Below are 19,691 nucleotides of genomic sequence, written 5' to 3'. Positions count from 1 at the left end.
AGGAGGAGCGGTTGTATCGCGACACGTTCGCCTGTCGGAATAGAGCCCAGAATCGCGGCGCGGGCAGCGGCGAGCTCGGTGTCGGACTCGGGGAGGGCAGCAGGACTTGTCAGTGGATTAATCCTCATTTTGAGCCCGTTCTTTAGCCTCCCAGAGTAATGACGTGCGCGCCTACCTGTAAAAAATACTTTTCTGTTTAAAACCAGTATTTTTACAAAGGGACTATCTGAGCAAATCGATTCTCTCTCTCCTTTCTTTTATTTTTCTTTCCCTTTTTTAATTGTTACTCTGGTTTTTTTTTCTGCTCCTGTCAGAATATTTTTCTCTTAGAATACGTTTCTTTTAAATAGTTGGGATCGCTTTTGAGCGTTTTATTTCTTAAAATAGGTTTCTTCCCCTCCTAATCTGTTTTACTTGTTAAAGAAAATTCTTAAATTTTATTTAAGAAAAACATTGAGGGTTTTTTTGTACCGCTAGGAAACGTCAGTCCTTGTATGTTGTCTGTAGGGACAAAACTCTTGGCTTGTATTTAGGTTTCTTTTCTACAGCAAAACATAAAGCTCTGAGGGCTGAGTTTGTTTTACAAAACTCTCTTTGATGGTTCCAAAACATCTTTTCCTGCTATTGAAGACTGTCTTTCAACAGAAAAAAAAAAACAAAAAAAAGAAAAAAGGAACTTGGGTGAATTTTACTGGACAATCCACTATGCATCTGAACTCTGTTATACTGTACACTTCCAAACGGAGCCCGTTCCTTGTAGGAATTAAACCAGCAGCCACATACCCTTCTTCTTAAAAAATCCTGGAAAACATTTGCTGTTATTCCCTGGTTTTCAGGCACAAATTGGTTAGTTTGTGTTAAAAGTAACAAAATCTTCCTGATATGTCAACTCTTTTTAGTCCTTTTGGAGTTTGTGTATTTCAGTGTAGATCGTGTGAGAGAGACTATCAATAAATATTATCTTTAAATAGCTTTCCTATCGTTACGGAAATGCAGAAGCCTCTGGTCATAATCCTGTTGAAAACAGAGCCCTGAACTCATGGAGAGCAGTGGATTCAAAATAATTTTCTTAACAAAGGCATCTTGCATATGAAGAGTTCATCCTAAGGCACTGTTTGACCTCTTGGTCTCTCATTATTATCAAGTCATCAGAGGGTCTTTGGAGAGAAAGGGGAAAAAGAAAATCCCGAGATACAGTTTATTTGTAAGACCTACCGTGTAGCTTTAAAGCACGTTCACAATGAAGAAGCAGGAGAAAAAAAAATCTGTCTGATTTCAGGAAGTCTTAGAAAAACAAAGTTAGTGCGAATTACAGATTTTGGGAAAAGTGCAGTGGGGTTGAGAAGCGAGGCTTTTAGAACAAAAGCTCTCTGAGCTTAGATTAGAAAACAGGGAGCAAAAGGCTGTTTTAGATGCAAACGTGTTTGCTTACATATTAATTTCATATCTGTAGTTTCTTTAGGCATGACTATAATTGCTTATGAAAAATAAGGCATTGTCATGTCAAAACTGTGGCATGTGCTGCTCCGAATTTTTTCAGGGGCCAGACGCTGAATTCTCTTTCTTGTCCTTTTTTAATTCTTTCTTTTCAAAAGTGAAATTATTTCAGAGTTGGGATCGCGTCGGTTACTGAATGCTTATTAGGAAGTGAAGTACAACACATGACAGAAGCTCACCCAAATGTTGAATATATCATTTATATTTTATGACAGTGAATTATATAGAAGATTCTCAAGTAACTTTCAAATCATCAAACTGTAATTAAATATTGCAAAGACTGTCTGAAAATTCTTTAATTTTTAATGAAAGTTAAATATATATTGTCAGTCTACTTGAAGGTGTAGTATTTTAATGCATGACGCTCAGAACAAATTGGATAATGAAATGATTACTTTTAAATGAAACTGTTGCAGAAGCATACACATTTCAGCTGGCAAGTCTCTGCTCAGTCCTCACACACGCACATTCACACACTCGATAATTGTGAATTCCCAGACTGAAATTACAGCTACTCTGAGGTTTCTGGTGGCAAATTAAAAATCCCACAGAAGCAAAGCTTGAATGAGTTAGGTTCCCCAGATCGTACAGGAAAGTATCTGTGGCTTTTTTTTAAATATTAATTTTTGTTATTATTTTTTAATACGGACACATCAGATTTAAATATATTCTCTTTGTGTCACAGTTACAAATTGCGAGGTTTTGTACGGTTGCAGATTATTAAGTTAGGTAAGATAAAATAAAAGCCCTTCTGCAAATCAGACTTGGATTTCTCTGCATAGGATTGCTGCTCAGAGATTTAATGTGAATGTCCCATTAGCAGCATGTGTTAGAGCAGTAGGTAGGCAGGGCTTGGCTATGCTGGGGGCTGTGTACGTACCAAAGAGGAGATGTTCCTGCTCCTGAGTGTTCCTGCTCTGCCTAAATCAGGGATTTGTTTGTGTGGCTGTGCCCAGCTAAGAAACTCATAGCAAGAGTCGTGTCCTGGGTGGAACAGAGGGATCTCCATGTCCTGGTGCGTGTGTGTTTCTCTGTCAGCTGTGGAGCAGGATGGGAAGTGGGGCTGGAGAGTGGCACCTCTGAGGCAGCCAAGAGCTGTGTTGGGAGCTGCATCCTAGGGCAGAGCTGGCTGTGGGATGAGCTGTGCACGCGCTGCCCCGAGCAGGAGCTCGGGCTGCACGGGCATTCCTTGGGAACCAGGGCTGTGGGACTTCCAAACGGGAAACCCAGCCAGGATTGGTCTCAGAGTGACTCATTTTGTAGTGTGTTTGGGGAACTGTGCTTTGGTGGTGACCCCAGAGAAGCGCTGGGTGAAATGGGAATTACGTGGCTTTCGGGGTCTCGCTAAGTTTCTGAAATGTGTTCCCGTCACTTAAAAATTGTAAATGTTACACGCAAATCATTCCTGTGGCAGAGAAGTTCCCTCCAGTTCAGGCAACAACATTCAGTGTCAATACTGGCTTAATTAAATTTTCTTTTATGTTATATTGGCGCCTCATTTTATGTCAGGATCACATTCCTAATGCGCTCAAAACCCTGCAGAACCCCAAACTTTATAGCTGTTGCTTTCCGTAAGGCAGCAGCTCCTCCCGCAGAAGATCTGCCTCTAACAATGATGCATTTCAAAATTGCCTGCAAAACGTGAAATATGTCTGCTCTAATAAAACTGGAGTTTTTAGGTGACTCAAGAGATTTTAATATGTTTGTGGAGAAGAGATGCCTTCTATTTCTTCGGCTGTATTTTCATAAAGTTGAGGTATTTCACTATTAGGAAAGATGGAGGAAATAAATCTGAAATACTTGTTCCCCACCCATTTTTCCTTCAGTTATTCTCATCCATAAGATATAACGAATGCTAATATGGCTCAGGCATCTTAAGAATCATAAGTTTTGCTCGATGGCTATTGTCTATTGCTGAGAGAACTCATGAGTCAAAAATCCTTCCTTCAGACTTAAACCCTGTTTATATTTGGATTTTTTTTCCAGAGCTATAACTCTGGATGCAAATGGTTTTTCTGTTGACTTGTCTGTCATTCTCTGATGTCTGCAGATATTTGATCAGCTCTATTCTGTGCATGGCATGGCCCTTCTCTGGCAGCGACACGCATGGGAAAAAAAAATGTTATCAATAAGTTCAGAGGAGCCTCAGCAGACTCAGAGAAATTTCACACAAACATAAAACAAAACCTAACCCCTGTGACAGGGAAAGTTTACATTGCACCAGATTTTAGCAGTTTTCTTGTGCCTTTGGTGAGATGTCAGAAGCGCAGGTGATTTTAATTTTCTTGTACAGAGAGGAATGGAGAAGTTTGGAATTTGCATGCATGATCAGGACCTGTGTTTGGGAAAATGTAAACTCATCACAGTGGAAAATGTGTTGTTTGGAGTCTGAGGGTGAAAACAAAGCTGAGGATTTTGGAGAGACTGCCTGAGCCAGATGGCCTGGTGCATTCCCAGTCTGGCAGCCCAACTGCTCCCTCCTGTATAATATACAGCCATTTGTTCTGGGATATTTACGCTAGAGCTGTTTCCATGTGAATGTTTGAAAACCATTAAAAATGAACATATTAGGAGAGATAAATTTATTTAATTTGTGTGAATACGTCGATAAGCAGGCTGTGAATCAAAGGCAGAGGGAGACTGGATAAAATAATTAGATGCTTCTGAATTGTGTGTGGAGAGGCAGAGCAAGAACTCCCTGTCCTGGCCCCGGGACCAGCTCCGTGCTGCTTGTCCGGGGTAAACCTCCCTGGGATGGGTCGAGGTTTTGCCTGGGGAAGGGGTAAAACCTCGGGTAATTGAGGGTTAAGGATTCAAAGCCAAATAAATGTAATTCACAGTATTTTCTCTGTAGATATACAGTGGATACAAGCCTAATCCTCTCTGGGTGAAATTCTGGCCCATCTGAAGTCAATTGCAAAGCGCCTATTGAATTCGGTGGGGCCAGGATTTTATTTTCTCCCTGTGTATACAGCTGTAAACGTCATTCCAAATCATTTTAGTTCTGTTTTGGAAAAGACCCTAATTTTAATGAGTTTTCCCTTCTCTTTTATTTCGGTGAGGGAGATACTTTGTTTTGTGAGGCAGATGGAATCTGAAAGCAAGTGGATTTAGATGCACATTGGTGATTTCTCTCCTTCTCTTACTCTTTTAAAATCAAGGCCATGACATAACTGAGTAATATAATGACCATGATCTCATTCCTTCAAGATTGTTTTTCGTCCAGTTCTGAAAGCAGAATTGCTTGACTGGCAAACTGACACCACGAGACGATTCTGCCCTCACTCGTACCAGCATAAATCTGGATTTATTCCGGAATGGTTAAGAACAAAATCAGTCTCTGTATTTTTCCAGCTTGTTTGTAGATTATTTTATTGCTTTATCTTACTGCATCTACTGGGGAAAAAGTAGATTAAATGAGAACTGTAGCCTTGACTTGTATATCGCCCCCATAACTTTTTATTTTTTATTTCTTCTTATTTTTTTTAAATACTGAAGTCTGTCACTGAAAAGTTTAGGTGAATTTTTGGACGTACTTGACCGTGATGCGCTCAATGCAGTAATTTTTATTTGCTGTTAAGCAGTGAATTGAATTTGATTTGACTTTTTATGTTGCTTTATTTAAATAGAAGTGAGGAAGTCTCATATTTTTGACACAAATTTTTCGGGGCCGGATTTTGAGGTCCATTTGTGCATGAGTGACTGTTACTCACTGGGACTTCTTGCAGGAAGGTTACTTGAGTGAGTAACAGCTGGCAAAATGGAAGATAAATTTTGTGGGGAAATGTTTAAGTTGTTCAGGAGAAGAAACACTATTTTCAAGCGCTTACGAATTACCACCGAGTTAAAACGACATGAAGTAAACAAAAAGAAAAAACCCAAAGTCTATAATTTTGCATTTCCTTTGCCGGTGTTTTGTTGTGCAACTCTGATGTGTATCTGTAGGCTTATTTTTAGCTCTGCTGTGGTCTAAGTTTATGCACTGCAACTTTCACTTTGTCTCTCATTAATGTGATCCCTATTTGACAAAATCACGACGACGTTAGAGCGACAGGGAACCCTGACGCAATCTCCCTGTTTCCAAACCTGAACTTAAAAACCGCTTAATTTATTTTAAAAAAATCAAGATATTTTTGTTAAAAAGAGCAGCTTCTCAAATCCGAGAGTTAAACATTTTCACAACAGTAACGTAGTAGACCCTTCCTGTAAAAATACTTCTGGCAGCTCTAACGATCTGAAACTTTAGCAGTTCCTGTTTCCTTTTTGAAACTAATTGTAGAATTAATGCTTCAGAGCGGCGTGGTTTGCGAGGCGGTCGAGTATCTGCAGGGCTCTCGGGCAGCCATTCATGGGGGCAAACGGTGCTTCACACAAGTAAATTGGGACACAGGAGTGGGGAGATGGGGATGAGCTGCTCAGAAATGAGCCCAGTGCATCCTCCCGCTTCCCAGAATTTCCTAGGAATTCCTGCAGAAATAGGGAAGGCAATGGGAGCCGCATTTGACGCGGAGAAAACAAAATGTGCACGGGTGCAACTTCGATAATTGAATGCAAATAAAGTGAGAAGCAAATCCTTAACGTGGAGGGAGGCAGAAGAATGTCATGCACGCAAAGAAGGGATCACTGATGCTAAACACAACAGACAAGGTGATTATGTACCACAGTGTTGACTCTGCCCGTTCATTATTGCTATTTAGTTGAGTTATTTAAGCAGGTACCTGGAGGTTAAGTAAGCACAGCAGCAGGAAGGGGAGAGGAGGAGAGAGGGCAGGGGGAAAAAAAGAAAGTAAATTTTGCGTTCTGGTTTGTAATTTCTAGCACTTCATTGGCTCCACTGGCAATAAGCTAAGCCATCTCGGGTAAATTTATTTTAATATTTGGAAGTATGAGAAGAATGAGCTGAATCCAGCAGCCCTCTACTCCCATGTCAAGTTGTGATTGTCTGGAGGTGATGGGGGGCTGGAGGTGTCTGTCCCCACTAGAGGCCTCAGAAGTAGATCTGCTCTTTTTCCTCCTGCTCTGCATTCTCAGAGGGAGATTATTTTTTTGCTGTTGATGAAGTCCAAGAAGTGCCATGAGCTTCCTCCTTGCCTGGCCTGTCCCACTGCCAGGTGGAACCTGATCTGGGGTTTTCTGGAGTCTTTGCAATGTCCCCGCTGACTGACCCCACCAGGTGTCAGCCGGTTACTTCAGTTCTCTGGCTTTGCCTGGAAGAAGCTTCTCCCCATCTGCCCCATTAATGCTGGGAATGAGGCTCTTCTGAATTTGTCCACCTCCTGCTGCAGTACATGTAATTCCATTTTCCAGGGCTTCTTGCAAACCATCTGTATCTGTCTTGGGCACTGATGTGCAAATAGCTCAAGGTGGTGTTCTAGCTGGGGTCAGGGTGTTGCTGGTGTCTGTGCTGGGGGGACTTTCTGTGCATCCCCTTTTTCCCAATGCTGGGTTCACAGCTGTTGTCCCTCACTGGTGGAAATGAGGGGGTAGAAGCCAGGTGAGGCTCTGGGCCCATTAGTGGCAGCCTCTGTTTTATCAGCTATAAAAACCCAGCCCAGAGGCTCTCAGGTTTTTGGGGAAGTCTCGTAGCAAAACTGAAGTTAAAAAATTAAAACTACCAAAGGTAATACAGGCCTATTCCTGATATTATTTATAGAAATATTAAGAAATTTTATAATGCATGATAATAATATTGTATGTTGCCATTTAAATTGTGTAAGGGTCAATGCATGCTTCTTCAGATTTGTGTGTCTTGAGATTTGTGCCTCTTCTGAAAGTACCCTTTGTGGGTTATATTTGTAAGGACTAGAAAAGCAATTTGTTCTATATTAAGGTAACTTACTTTTCTGTCAGTATTTTCCATGCTTCCATTTCAAATTGATCTCTTTCCTTAAAATGTGTTTAAACCATAGAGCCCACTTCTTAAATTTCAGTCTCTATTATATCGTTAGCTCTAGGGAGACCCATCTCAGATGTCATTTTACCTGCTGAGTTTTTTCCCCCAATTTCTTGTTTTAAATTCTGTGCTTTAGAGGCTGAAAAGTTCACACCAAGCTCCAGGGTAGTGCTGATGCTCAGCTGCAGGGGTGGCCATCCCTCCAAGCCTGGGGCTCCGATGCCAGCTCTGGAGTGCCACCCTAAAAGATTTAGAAACCTAAGTGCCAGCAAAAGATGCTGTTGCAAGGGAAACTCCACTCTTCTCTGCTGTGGGGGGCTGGTGCCTGGGAGCAGGGCTGGCTGGAAAACATGACTCTGTGGGGCTGAGCTGGAAATCCTGTCCCACAGGGGCTGTGAGCACTAACCCAGCTCGTGGGTAACGCCGATCCCTCGCTGCTGGTGGGAGCAAACGTAGACTCCTCTTGAAATGTGAACACTCTGCCTTTCCACAGTTTTAGCTTAAAGGATTCTCCCTGTCTCCCTGTTGTGCTGTCTCAGAGTCAAATTTCTCAAGCTGGTTGATCTGTTTGTTTTGGTCTCCTCTGCTCTGGTAGGGCCTTCTCCTCACTTATTTATACCCCTGTAACTCCGGAGGTGCTCTCTGGAAAGCGCTGGATCAGGAGGCTCAAGGGAAGAATCAGGCCCAGGCTCTTTCTCAGGAGCTACCAGTAAAATGCCTGGGCTGTGCAGCTTTTGTAATTAAAAATGCATGAGCTCTCTTTTCTGTCTTTTTTTTTTTTTAATGAATAGGACCCAAAGTATACCAAGCCTTGCTGTTTTTTTTCTTTCTATCCTTTTTTCAACCCCCTTCTTTTTAATGCTATTAGGTTTATATTTTATTCTGAATTGAAAAGAAAATTGTGGTTGTCTTGACTACTAAAAAAACCCATCCTACACACTGCTGGAGAGATGTGCAACAGAGAGGAGGGAATTTAGCTGTACTCAGCTTGTGTTGTTTTACAACTGCAGGTCTTGGAGCAGGTTAGGTGGAGATGCCAGATCTCTTTAGCCTGAGCTGTGGTTTGTAACTCGCTGAGCCCTTGCTTACCGTGACATGTTTTGATTTTCTCCAAACTCAACCTTATGTACAACTAAAAATGTGTTTTATTTCTAGGCAATAGTATATGAAGGCCAAGACAAGAACCCAGAAATGTGCCGAGTTCTGCTCACACATGAAATAATGTGCAGGTAAGAAATACCCCTCTTCCAGTTAATTAGTGATGAGAGGATGAATCTGTCTCCCAAAATCTAGGTTGAACCTACAGCTATTTTCGGACTTAAATTTATCTTTCTTGCATTAAACAATCCCAAAATAACACAGTTCGGTGTGTGTAATTAGCAGCAAGGTCTCAGTTGTCACACTAGTTTTCAATTATTTATAAAGAGTTATTCTTAACAGAATGCTGCTGGTTTTCATTTAGACACTGTAGCCCACAAAAGGTCTCCTCATCGAAATTAACAGTCTATTATAGTCTTGTAGCAATAAACGTCTCTGTCCCCAATTCCCAACAAAAACTCCTCGGCAAAATGACAAAATAGTATTTTTTTTTCTGGATGTGCATTAAGGAGTGAGGTCAGGAGGTTCTTTTGTCCTGGTTGCTGCTCATGTGGGGTCCCCCCTCAGCTGGAGTGGAGCAGCTGAAACTTCTCTGTGCAAAAGATGTCATCTTCTTGATTTTCTTTAAACTTCCCCATGCAGATTTGGGTCTGCCCAGTGCTCTCTTGCCCTGCATGGGGTTGGTGACTTTAATTCAGTCAAATATCTTCTCCCCCAAGCTTCTGCAGCTGCTTCCTTCTCTGTTCTGGCTGGTTGAAGTAGGTGAAGCCTCCTCTACTTCCTTTTTACCACAGACCCCTTCTCCACCTCAGAGAGCTTGACCTCTCAGTCTCATTAAAGTTAGTGGGTGTTTTTTGCATGTCTGAAAAAATCATTTGTTACATGTTATTCGATGGCAGAAAATAATTCCCTGGTGGAAGACAAGGCGTTCTTGCATAAGCTCATTGTTACAATCAGTTGTTTTAGGACTGTAAAAATGCCATTGCATGCGTTGTAACTTTTACAAAACACATTTACTAAAAAGGAGTAACTTGAGGGTAAAAACTAAGTACCCGCTTCTAAAAGAATAAACTTGGATGAGGGTTTCCTGGCAGGGGTGAGTCTTTGACAAAATACTCAGATGGAAACTTCTCTGTTGGTTGATTATTTTTTTTTTCCCCCTTAAATTCTTGGGATCTGCGTGTTTTGTCCTCCACTGACAGCTCCTCCTGCTAAAACCCTGCTGGGGGCTAGCACCCTGTGATGAAGGCAGAGGAGTTGCTCTCCTTGCTCTGCCAGCTTGGGTGAAACCCTGCACAGCTTCCCCCCTCAAATTCTTCCTTGCAGCAGGATTTTGGGGGATTTTAGTTTTCATGGGTTGCTTTTCTAGGCTGCTTCTTTTGGGAAACCAAAAACATTGGTTTGCAGCTCCAGGACAATCAGCAGCTCCAAGAGGCGCCTGAGCCTCTGCTGCCATTGGGAGCCTCTGTTGCTTTGCTGAGGACTCCGGGCCACTTCTGCCTTTTCAAATGGAATCCCAGTCATGTTGACAACTTGTAATTGTCCTAAAATTCATTGGCCCAATTAGCACGACTTTCACACTGGATACCTAGCTAGGAACAATTCATGGAAATATTAAAGGAGGCCCCTGACCTGATAAGACTCAAGTGCCTTTTACTTTTCTCCTGTAACAGGCCAGTAAAACAGTGGGACTGGGCACATGAGTAAAATTAAGGACAAGTTCAAGTGCCGGCTGTGTCAAGGTCTGAATCTGCCGTTAGTCCTGGGTGATGTGTCCTGATCCTTAACCAGCAAGGTTTGGTGGTAGGAATGAGCCACCACTGAGCCAGAATCAACTACTTAAAAGAATTAATTTCCTTACAGATACTTCAGAAACATAAAGTGTAAGAAGTAAATGAAAACTTTATTTAGTGGGCTGAGTTTTAACCAGAAGACCAAATGCCCACATCACAGATTTATAGCCATTCAATATACTTTGATGGAGACAAAATTATTTCTGTTCTGGGAACATGGAAAGATGTGCAGTCATTCCCTCTATTAAAGAACTTTGCACTTTCTTTGTTCTTAAAATTCGCTGGCTCAGAAGCTTTTTTCTTCTCCTGTTTATTTACTGCTAGCCCTTGCTTTGTGTTTCATGGCCATAAGGTGGAGGGGTAGAAAAAACCCAAACTGACTGTAGTAGGCAAATGTTGTGTTCCTGATGGGGTGGGGGAGACATATTCAAATTTCTTACAGCTCATATTAGATATTTCCCATTTCCTTTGCTGCCCATACGTGTGTAAGAGGGTGCTGTTTGTTTACCAGGCCGCTTGACCCTATTGCACAAATCTGTCATCTATTGTGCTGCTAACACGCTTTTAAATTGCAAATCTGATGCTCTTTAGGGGTCTAGAATGGGAAAAAAATCTCTCTCCACACCATTCTGTTTCTCTTGATTTCTTGCCTGTTGTAAGTGGAAGTTGGGATGTGCTGAATTTGCACCAGGGGTGCAAATGCAGCCTCAATTATAAGCATAAAATTAGAGTCTGTTCCCCATTAATCAGCCCAGCTAATTGCTATGCACTACCATTAGCCATATGGTGTGAAAGACAGCTTGCTCTCCCTAAGATGAAATTTCTTCATTTCAGACATGAAATAGTGAGGGCTCTGTATTTTAAAATAGCTTGTTTTAGATATTTAATTTCTAAACAACTTTCAGCAGTGCTTTCTATCAAGGCTAACTGCACAATAAAACTTTGCATTTATGTGACAAAGCTGGGTATTTATAGTGTACTACAGCTACGGCACAGAGGAGACAAAGAATTCAAATGTGTAAGAGAGTCCTGGCTGTGGTAGGAGAGCGAAGCTGAGGTTTGCTTCAGGTAGCTGTTTATTTCAAAGGATTTCATTGTGTTTTGTCAGATATAAAAATCTACACTGTTGGTGAAAATGTTAATAGCTGGGGAGAATTCACAACCTCAGTGGAATTTATTAGTATTGTAGGCAGCATGGGGAGGGACATCTATAGTTAATATTGCCTCAACAATTTCCATTATGAAACCTTCAGTGGCTTACAGCTTTGCCAAACTTAAACTGTTCTGGCTGAAATATCCTTTGCAGGGTGTCAGCCTCAGGCTGACTTTCTTTGGAAAGTTTCAGCTAAAATGGTTCAGTGATTTCTGAGAATGAGGTTGGAGTAAAATATGGGTTTTGTCTGTGTAAAAAAAAATCTTACAGCTGTTTTGGCAAGGGGGTCCCACACCTCTACACTGCAGGGTGAGGAGCTTATTTGGGGCAGGGATGCCGTGGATCCTGATGGCATCACTGGTGAGAGGGATCCCACCTCTATGGGGCCTTGTGCCACATCTCCCCCCCATCCTCGCAGCCAGAGTCTCCTTGGTGCTGGCCACGTGCCATGGGCCCCTAATTCCTCATTGTTCATTGTCCCTGGGACGCACAAAGCAGGGCTCCTGCACGGGGACGCTCCGGCCGCCGTGCCAGGCCGCGCACGGCAAGGGAGGCTCTGGCGTGAGGAGGCCTCGTCCTGAGGGCCCGGGCAGAGATCCCTGGGCATGTGGAAGGGAAGAGGAGGAGGATGATGGGGAGCAAGGAGACAGGAGAGCAGCAGGTCCCCAGAGGGCTGGGGTGAGGAGAAAGGCAGCAATAAAAGCTGGGGGTGGTGGTGGCAGCCCGGGGAGGAGTGGGATAGGGATGGTGAGGGGCTCTGGAATGAGCCATGAGGATGGCAACGACTGCGGGAGCTGGAAATGCTGGGAGGATGCATTACTACCAAGGACAACTGGTTTTATAAACAAGCAAACCCCACAAATCAATTTTTGTAGGCTTTTCCTGTGGGCCAACATGGCATTGTGTCTGAGCTGTGGCTCCTGGCCCCACCTGGGGAGAGGTGTCATGGAAGAACAGCAAAGATGAGTCTTTGTCCTCATGGCTGCAAGGAACTGGCACTCCCTGCTCTTTCACAGAGCCTTGCTGGGAGCTGAAGGGTTTCTGAGTGGTTTGGAGAAGCTCCTGGGAATTTTAAAATTCTTTCAGGGAAAGGAGAAAGGGTGCTGAATATTTAGGAACTTATTTCCAAGTACTAAGTAGGCACTAAAAGCCAAAGCTTTTGAGGGAAATTGAATTAAAAGCACTTTTAACCAGGTCTGAAACTCAAGATCTGTGTGATGTTTTAATTCTCTGCATAGAAAGACTAGAGTGAAGAGGCCTCCAATTCAGCTGTTGCAGGGAGGGGAAAAAACACAAAAGGCAATCTAAATTCTAAAATATAATTCTCTAGATCATGGGGGAACATTCAGGGCCTCCTTTCATGCCAGAGAGCTGCCCGATGGTGGGATGTGCCAGCCATGCAGCCCCTCCACATCACCCTCAGACTGTGGTCATGGAGTGAGGTCTCCTGCTATCACCTGGGACTATTGGCGTGCACTTTTGGGAAGGTACCCCAATTCAGGGGCCACTTGAGGAGCAGTGAAGTGTCTCCCCTTCTCTCAAAGCTGGGTTGTCCCCACTGGGCAGTGCCTGACCCTTGTGGCAGGAGGTGAGACTGAGGTGTCCCTGTCCCCAGGCCCCTGTGGCTGCCTCTCCCTCTGGGTTAATGCCCAGGAAGATGCCAACCTCTGAGCCCCATGGTGTGTGGATGCTGGTATTTGCCCATCTCGTGCTGGGAGCCTGGGAACCTTTGCTTGCCTGAGTAAGTGTGGCAATTTCTGTCCCTCCAGTCTGCTGGGAGAATGTCAGGACTAGCCCTGATTCACTTCAGTCACAAGAACTGCATTGTCTTAACTCGTGCCAACTCTGTTTCTAATTACATTTTAATCATTTAAAAATGATTAGCAGTTTTTATTGCCTTGTTTGTGGGTAAATTTTCTCACCCCACACATTCTAGCTGCGCTCCAATGACAAGTCCTTTTATAGGCAAAAAAGCCCCTGAACGTCCCCATGACAATTTACCTACAGCATATTTTATTCCTTCCTAAATTTTAATACTTTCAGGGTGCCAAGGCTCTGGCATTTTCTGGTGGATCAATTGTGGTATTGTGCTGTAAAATTAAGCAGTTTTTTTTGGCAATCCCAAACAATGTAACTTCCACCGAAATGAAGATACCGCACATGTGTTAACTGTGAAAAGTTTCAGCCCTGAATAGTTGCCTTGAAGCTTTTTGCGGTGAAAAGAATTATGTATTTTCCTCTCTTTGAAAACAAAATTATTATTTTTTTAAAAGCCATGTTTAAACAGGCTGTTTTTGTAAAAGGCCCCTTTTTTGTTATCTTTAGTGTGGTTAGTTGCTTTATTGCTAATCTTGGTGGGTAACTGTATATTATTCACTCTATTGTTCAGCAACACAAGAGAACCTTTGTCATACTCCCAACAAGGCTATTTATATAGCATGGCACTGCTGAGGGCTTCTTCCTGCCCTGATGTTCTTCCACCTTCTGGGGAAAGGAAAATAGTTCATCTGAGAGGGAGAATGAGCAGCGGTCCCTCCTGACAGCTGCTGAAATACAGGCGAGATGCAGGTCCCCGGGATGCCACTGGGAACAAACTTAGTGGTTTCCAGAGATTTGGTTGTGTGTGGTTGAGGCTGACCAGAAAGTTTATTGAACCTGAGATGTGCCCAGGTCTGGCCAGGGAGAGCAGCTGGGGTGGTCCTCACTGCCTGACACTTGGTGCCATCATGGGATGGGGTCCCTGCAGCTGCCCAGGCTTTGTCCAGAAGGTCCTTGGGGACTAAGAAGGACTTGGGAAAGTCAGGAACTTCTTGATTTTAAATTTTTTTTTATTTCTTGAAGACTTCACTTCAGTGGGGGAGTTTCTGTTTGGGGACATCAACAAACAGGATCCTTCCTTGTGAGATGGGGATTTCCTCCTTGGGGTGAGTGGGTGGGTGAAATCTAAAGGCTTTGCTGACCTTTGTGGCTGTGATTTGGTCTCGTGGGTTTACATGGGCTGGTGGGAAGAGCAGGGCATCTCCCTGCCACAGTTCCAGAGGCACCAGGAAGGATTCCCACCTGGAGCAGGAACATGTACCTCACCTACAAACTCACCAGCAATATATTTATGCCTTCTTACCAAAAACAACTCTTGATGAGGAATCATCAAAAACCACCAACTTAATTTCTCTTAGGAAACAATGAGCCACCTTAGCTCAAAAAGAATCCCAGCCTTGAGGTCAGCCATGGAGCAGAGCTTTGGGAGATGGAGCTTATATTTCACATGCCTGCTTTGTATCTGACCTGACGCAGGGCAGCAGCCGCCGGAGCAGAGCTCTCCGTGGCATTAGTGATCATTAACATGCTCGGAAAACTTGGGGAAACAGGCGCGCTCGAGCATAAAAAGCTGCTGCTGCTGCTTGCATTTCAGCTCCCCCATTAACACCAGTGCTTCTTAGAGGGAGAATAATTGTGCTTTCGGAGTTTGGGGGGAGGCTTGCCAGTAGCTGGGAATTGTGTGGAAGCAGGAATATCTTGTGGATGTGTAACACAAGCGTTAAGCAAATGTAAAAACCAGGCTCAGCAGGGAAAAATCTGCCTTATTTTGTGTGCCAGCGTCTGCGGGACAACTGTTAAACCCCGCGGAAAAGAGGCTACAAACAGGCAGCTCTCCCTGTTTTGGGCAATCCTTGAATTATTATTTGTGAAAGGGGCAAAACCCCTCTCTTTTTATATTTTCCGTTGCTAACCAGCTGTGCAAGAAGTTAAACACCATAATTAACCCATATGTGACCCAGTGCATTTGACTGATTTGCAGGCAGGGCCGGCAGGGTAACTCGAGCCGGCAATTTGAACCCAACATGTTCGTAATGATGATTTTACAGTGTAATGGTCGCACTAAATCCTTTCGCTTTTGCTCTGTAGCCGCTGTTGTGACAAGAAAAGCTGTGGCAACAGAAATGAGACTCCATCAGATCCAGTGATAATTGACAGGTAAGGACTGCTATTGTTTCCTTCCATTTTTTTTTCTCTTCCTCCCTCTCCTCATTATAATGAAACACCTGCCCCGTGTTGCTAATGGGGAAGAATTAGGAGGATATGTGGATGAAATTTTGGCTTTTTTTGGTACAGAATTAGTCGTGCTTTGCAGTTGTGATTGCCTTGGAAAGGCTATATGTGGGAAAATGTAGGGACACTGGAGAGCCCTGCTCTGTGGAGAGCTCCAGCTCTTGTAACTGATTCATGTGCATAAAGAGGAGATTTTTCTTTCTGACTTTCTGTGACTCAACTCACATACTATGCCAGGGAAGCTTCAGGAATAAAATAATAATAGTTTGTGATTTATGAAATGTGGTTGGGTGCTTATAAATATTTAACTTTTATTTGAAAAATGTTTGAATCATTATCACTTAGCTACTGTAGTTCTGTTGGATGCAATCCATCTACATTTTAGGGCTTTTATTTATGCATAAAAACAGTTAAGAAAATAGATCTGCAATGTAAGGTTTTTTTCCCTCCTCTTATTTTCTTTGGTTGGAATACTATTTTGACTGTATTGTCAGTTGATTAATTCATTTTTGCCTGTCTTAATTATTGTGTTTTTAAACAGATCCATATTGCTAATCTGACATCACTGAGTAAATCATTGTAGTACAATACATCTATTCCTGTTGTTTTGGGCAATGTGTAGTTTCTGTTGCTTGCCAATTATGCAAAATGGTAGCCAAAGAGACATTTTTACATTTTTATTGTCCAAATGTGTTGTCCAAGGCCGTGTGGGATAGCCAGGGTATTGTGCAGCATTACTCCAGAGGAGTTAAATGGCCACCAAGCACCAAAAGGGTCTGTCAGGTCTGGGGGGAGCAATATCCTGCACTGAGCTGTGAATAGAGGGACCCCAAACACACAGGGATGAGGGCACAGAGCATTTGCCTCTCCTGGCATTGCTGTCTGAATTGTGTTTGCTGTATGAAGTTCTTAGAATCTTCCATGCCAGAGCATCCATTTTATGAAAGAAGGTGAGCTGGGTTTGATGTGTTGGGGGCCCCACTGGAGAGCAGTCCAGAGCTTTGTGCTGCTCCCAGCTCTTGGATGGGTTGGGTAGGAAAGTGCTTTTATTGGATGCTTATAGCAGATGTTTTGATTAGCTGTAATAAGTCATCCTGAGAATGTTTAAATCTCAGAAGATATCCCTATCTATTTTACTAGGCATATTTTCATCTTCTCTGAGCATCAGGTAGTGCCAGAGGAAGTGTGTGTGGGGGAAAGCCCCCCAGTGAAACCCGTACAGAGCTGTGTTTTATAAGCATGCTGCAGAGCTGAACACTATAAACCTGGTGTTAGAGTGGCATTTTGAGCAACATGAAAGCTACAAAATTCACATGAATTTTTCATTGTACTGGAAAGTGAGATGTTAAGATGCTAATGGCAGGTTTACAGAAATATTTTGTTTAACTATCTAGTATGCAAAACTGCCAGTTGCAGACAATTTTAAATTTTGAAAGCCAGAGATGCTGTCTGTTACCTGCTTCCTGCAAAATGAGGAAAATAGGTGCAGGAAAAAAACCCCAGCTTTAGCTTCCTAGCAGTGATCCATTCCTCAGTCTTTACGTGAATTGATGCAATAGTTACCAATTTTGAAGTTTCTTCTTAAAATGCAAGGTAAACACAATTCAAAGCTGATAACACACACCCTGCCTCGCCACCCACACTGAATCACACTTGGCTTGTGAATGGGTTAAGCTTTTAAGTTCTTCACTTGGTTTTAAATTGTGACTTTGATACAGGAGGTTGATATGACTGTGGTTTGTATAACACTTGATTTTGACCTGTTCCTGTGGGTTGCAATGGCATAAGAAATTTGACTCAGCAGTACTGTAATTAGCCCTCCCTGTGTTTTTGAAACAGGATTGTGTTACCTGGATTGCATTAGTGTGGCTTCTATTGTTGCCGCTTCGCATCTGTCCCAGTAGGGTACTTAAAACCTTTTCTTGGCTGGGGCTAGTTCAAACAATTTAGGCCAAGCAAGTATGTGCTTTATACGGTTAGTAGCTTTAGTGATGTTTCTTGTGACATTTATCCTATTCATTTTTCTTGTCTCCTTTGGTTTAGAAAGGATGAAGTGATTTATACAGAGCCTTTTTACCTGAAAACGAGTCCTGTAAAATTGTTCTGTGATTAAAAGGCCTGCACAAGTCAGGCCATGTGTTTGGTTGTGCTCCATTGTCACTTCTCCATGCACACAGTTTTTAACTATTATGTCAATTGGTATGCAAAGCCATATTTAGTTATTTTTATTTGCACTGAGCTTAGAGAACTCATTTACCATTTGGGCTAAAGCACTCCCACATGCCTGATGCTCTGATCAAGTCTTTGCCTATGGATTTAATCTAACTCTTGCATCAAATCTTGTGAATCCGCAGACTCTGACCTAACATAGAATTTAACATAGAATCTATCCATGGGATTTTTGACATATGTACTTACATGGAAATGTTATCCTCTTCTGACAAGTTGCAATACTATTTGGGATTGATTAATTCTCTTTGATGAGGCTGGAGGGACTGGGGATAGAGAGGGCTCTGGCTTTGTGATGGTTTGGTGAACTTGGAGAAAAGGCTCTTTGGCAACTTCAAAGTTACATGTGCTGTGTTCTCCTTCAAACCCTGGATATATGTGAAATCAAATTATATATTTCTCTTTAATGAAAATGTGGGTTTTAAGAAAGAAAGTCTGTAGCTGTGTTTGAAAAAGGATATGATTTTATTATTTATAAAATTGTTTTATACTTTGCTCTATTATAATATCAGCAGATACAGCAGTGAAAGGGACCTAAAGAAATTTATACTCATATAAAACAGTGATTTAAATTTTCTCTGGAGAACAAAATTAGTTTATTATGATTACAGAGCAGTCATCCCAAGGAAGTTTCTTGGAAACCTGTATGTGTCTGTATCATCTTAGCATAGCCTGTATATTTTATTGCTAATCCAGTTACATGTGTTGAGATGAAGATCTGATGAACAGGAACTCATTTTAAAAGGGGTATTATTGTCACAATACAAATGCACAATTCCTCCTACGAGTGCAGTGGCAGGGCTGTATTGTAATCACACTTAAAGAAAACACAGAGCACTTCCTGTTATTAAATTAAATTCTAGATTGATTTAACTTTCAAATTGTAACTCATATTTGAATTTAAAAGGTTTGCAATAAAATTCCTGTGAAGAAATTGAATAAATTGTAGTTTTATTACCACTCTGGATCTCCTGGTATCCTAACCTTTTTCCTTACAGTTATCTTAGTTCAATAAATAAAACCTCATTAGACTATTCCCATTTCAACGAGTTTATTAAATTTTACAGGAGTAATTAGCATAAGCTGTGCTAATTTTTCTGGAAGACTAATGAGAGAGCTTCCTAATTAGGTTTGCTTTGTAAGAATCAGAAAAGATGATAATGACAAAAGTCACATAGGGGAGAAAGTGGGGCCTTATGTTATTCCTTGGTTCAGGAAAAGGCTCCTCTCTTGGCACTCTGTTCTAAACTTTTAAACCCAATTTACCATTGTCAGGACCGATATTTAATGGTGTTACCAGTGCCTTCTGGGGCTTCTTTACCTTTTATGGCTGCATCCAGTCAATAGGAGTCCTACTGACTGATAAAATAGGAATAGCCACTGCAACCCCAAATATAGCTGCAGAAAATATAGATATACCATATATAACATATATATCCTGCTTGAGACATTGCACGGAAAAGGGGCTGAAACAGGCAGCTCCTGACTCATCCCAAATTTTGCTTCTTCCCAGAGTACTTGAGCAGGCTGATGACAGTGACCTGGGATTGGCTTTGCTAATATTTACCAATAGAGGCAGGACCTGTAGTGAGAATCTGGCCACTGTCTATCTTTTGGATTGATAATCTTTAGGTGAGGTAGAAGTCAAGGGGCTTTGTCCTGGAGCTCCCCTGGGAGGGACTGTGTGACCTTTGGGGCAGGGGATGGCCAGGGCTTCTCCTGGCCCTGCTCTGGTCATACACTGAAGGTCCTCATGTGGCATTTTGGATGCACTGAGGAGATTTGTGCCTTTCCTGTGCCATCACAGCTGTTGTCCATGGAACAGGGTGGATACTCATGGATTGGAGGCTGTAATATTTCCTATATCTTGATATCAGATGACACTACAGTACATTTTAATGCATGAGCTCCTACCAGTGTCTGATAGGCCTCTGTGCTTCCGACATGTGCAGGATGCTCATCTGGGCTCTCTGTAACT

General features: G+C 42.4%; 1 protein-coding gene across 5 annotated transcripts in view; it reads left to right on the top strand.

The window, feature by feature from the left end:
- Window positions 1–8,549: 8,549 nt before the first annotated feature.
- The window catches only part of EBF1 (EBF transcription factor 1), a 256,727-nt gene continuing 245,585 nt past the window's right edge, over window positions 8,550–19,691 (top strand). For all 5 annotated transcript variants that reach the window (XM_031055324.1, XM_031055322.1, XM_031055321.1 and 2 more), the window contains exons 1-2: window positions 8,550–8,619; window positions 15,341–15,409. In XM_031055324.1, the coding sequence (XP_030911184.1) occupies window positions 8,582–8,619; window positions 15,341–15,409 (107 nt within the window). In that variant the 5' untranslated portion in view covers window positions 8,550–8,581. The remainder of the gene's footprint in view (window positions 8,620–15,340; window positions 15,410–19,691) is intronic.

The sequence above is a fragment of the Geospiza fortis genome, unplaced genomic scaffold (genome assembly GCF_000277835.1).
Source record: "Geospiza fortis unplaced genomic scaffold, GeoFor_1.0 scaffold55, whole genome shotgun sequence".
Lineage (NCBI taxonomy): Eukaryota > Metazoa > Chordata > Aves > Passeriformes > Thraupidae > Geospiza > Geospiza fortis.
The sequence above is the reverse complement of the archived record's forward strand: the minus strand, read 5'-3'. Positions and strand labels throughout refer to the sequence as shown.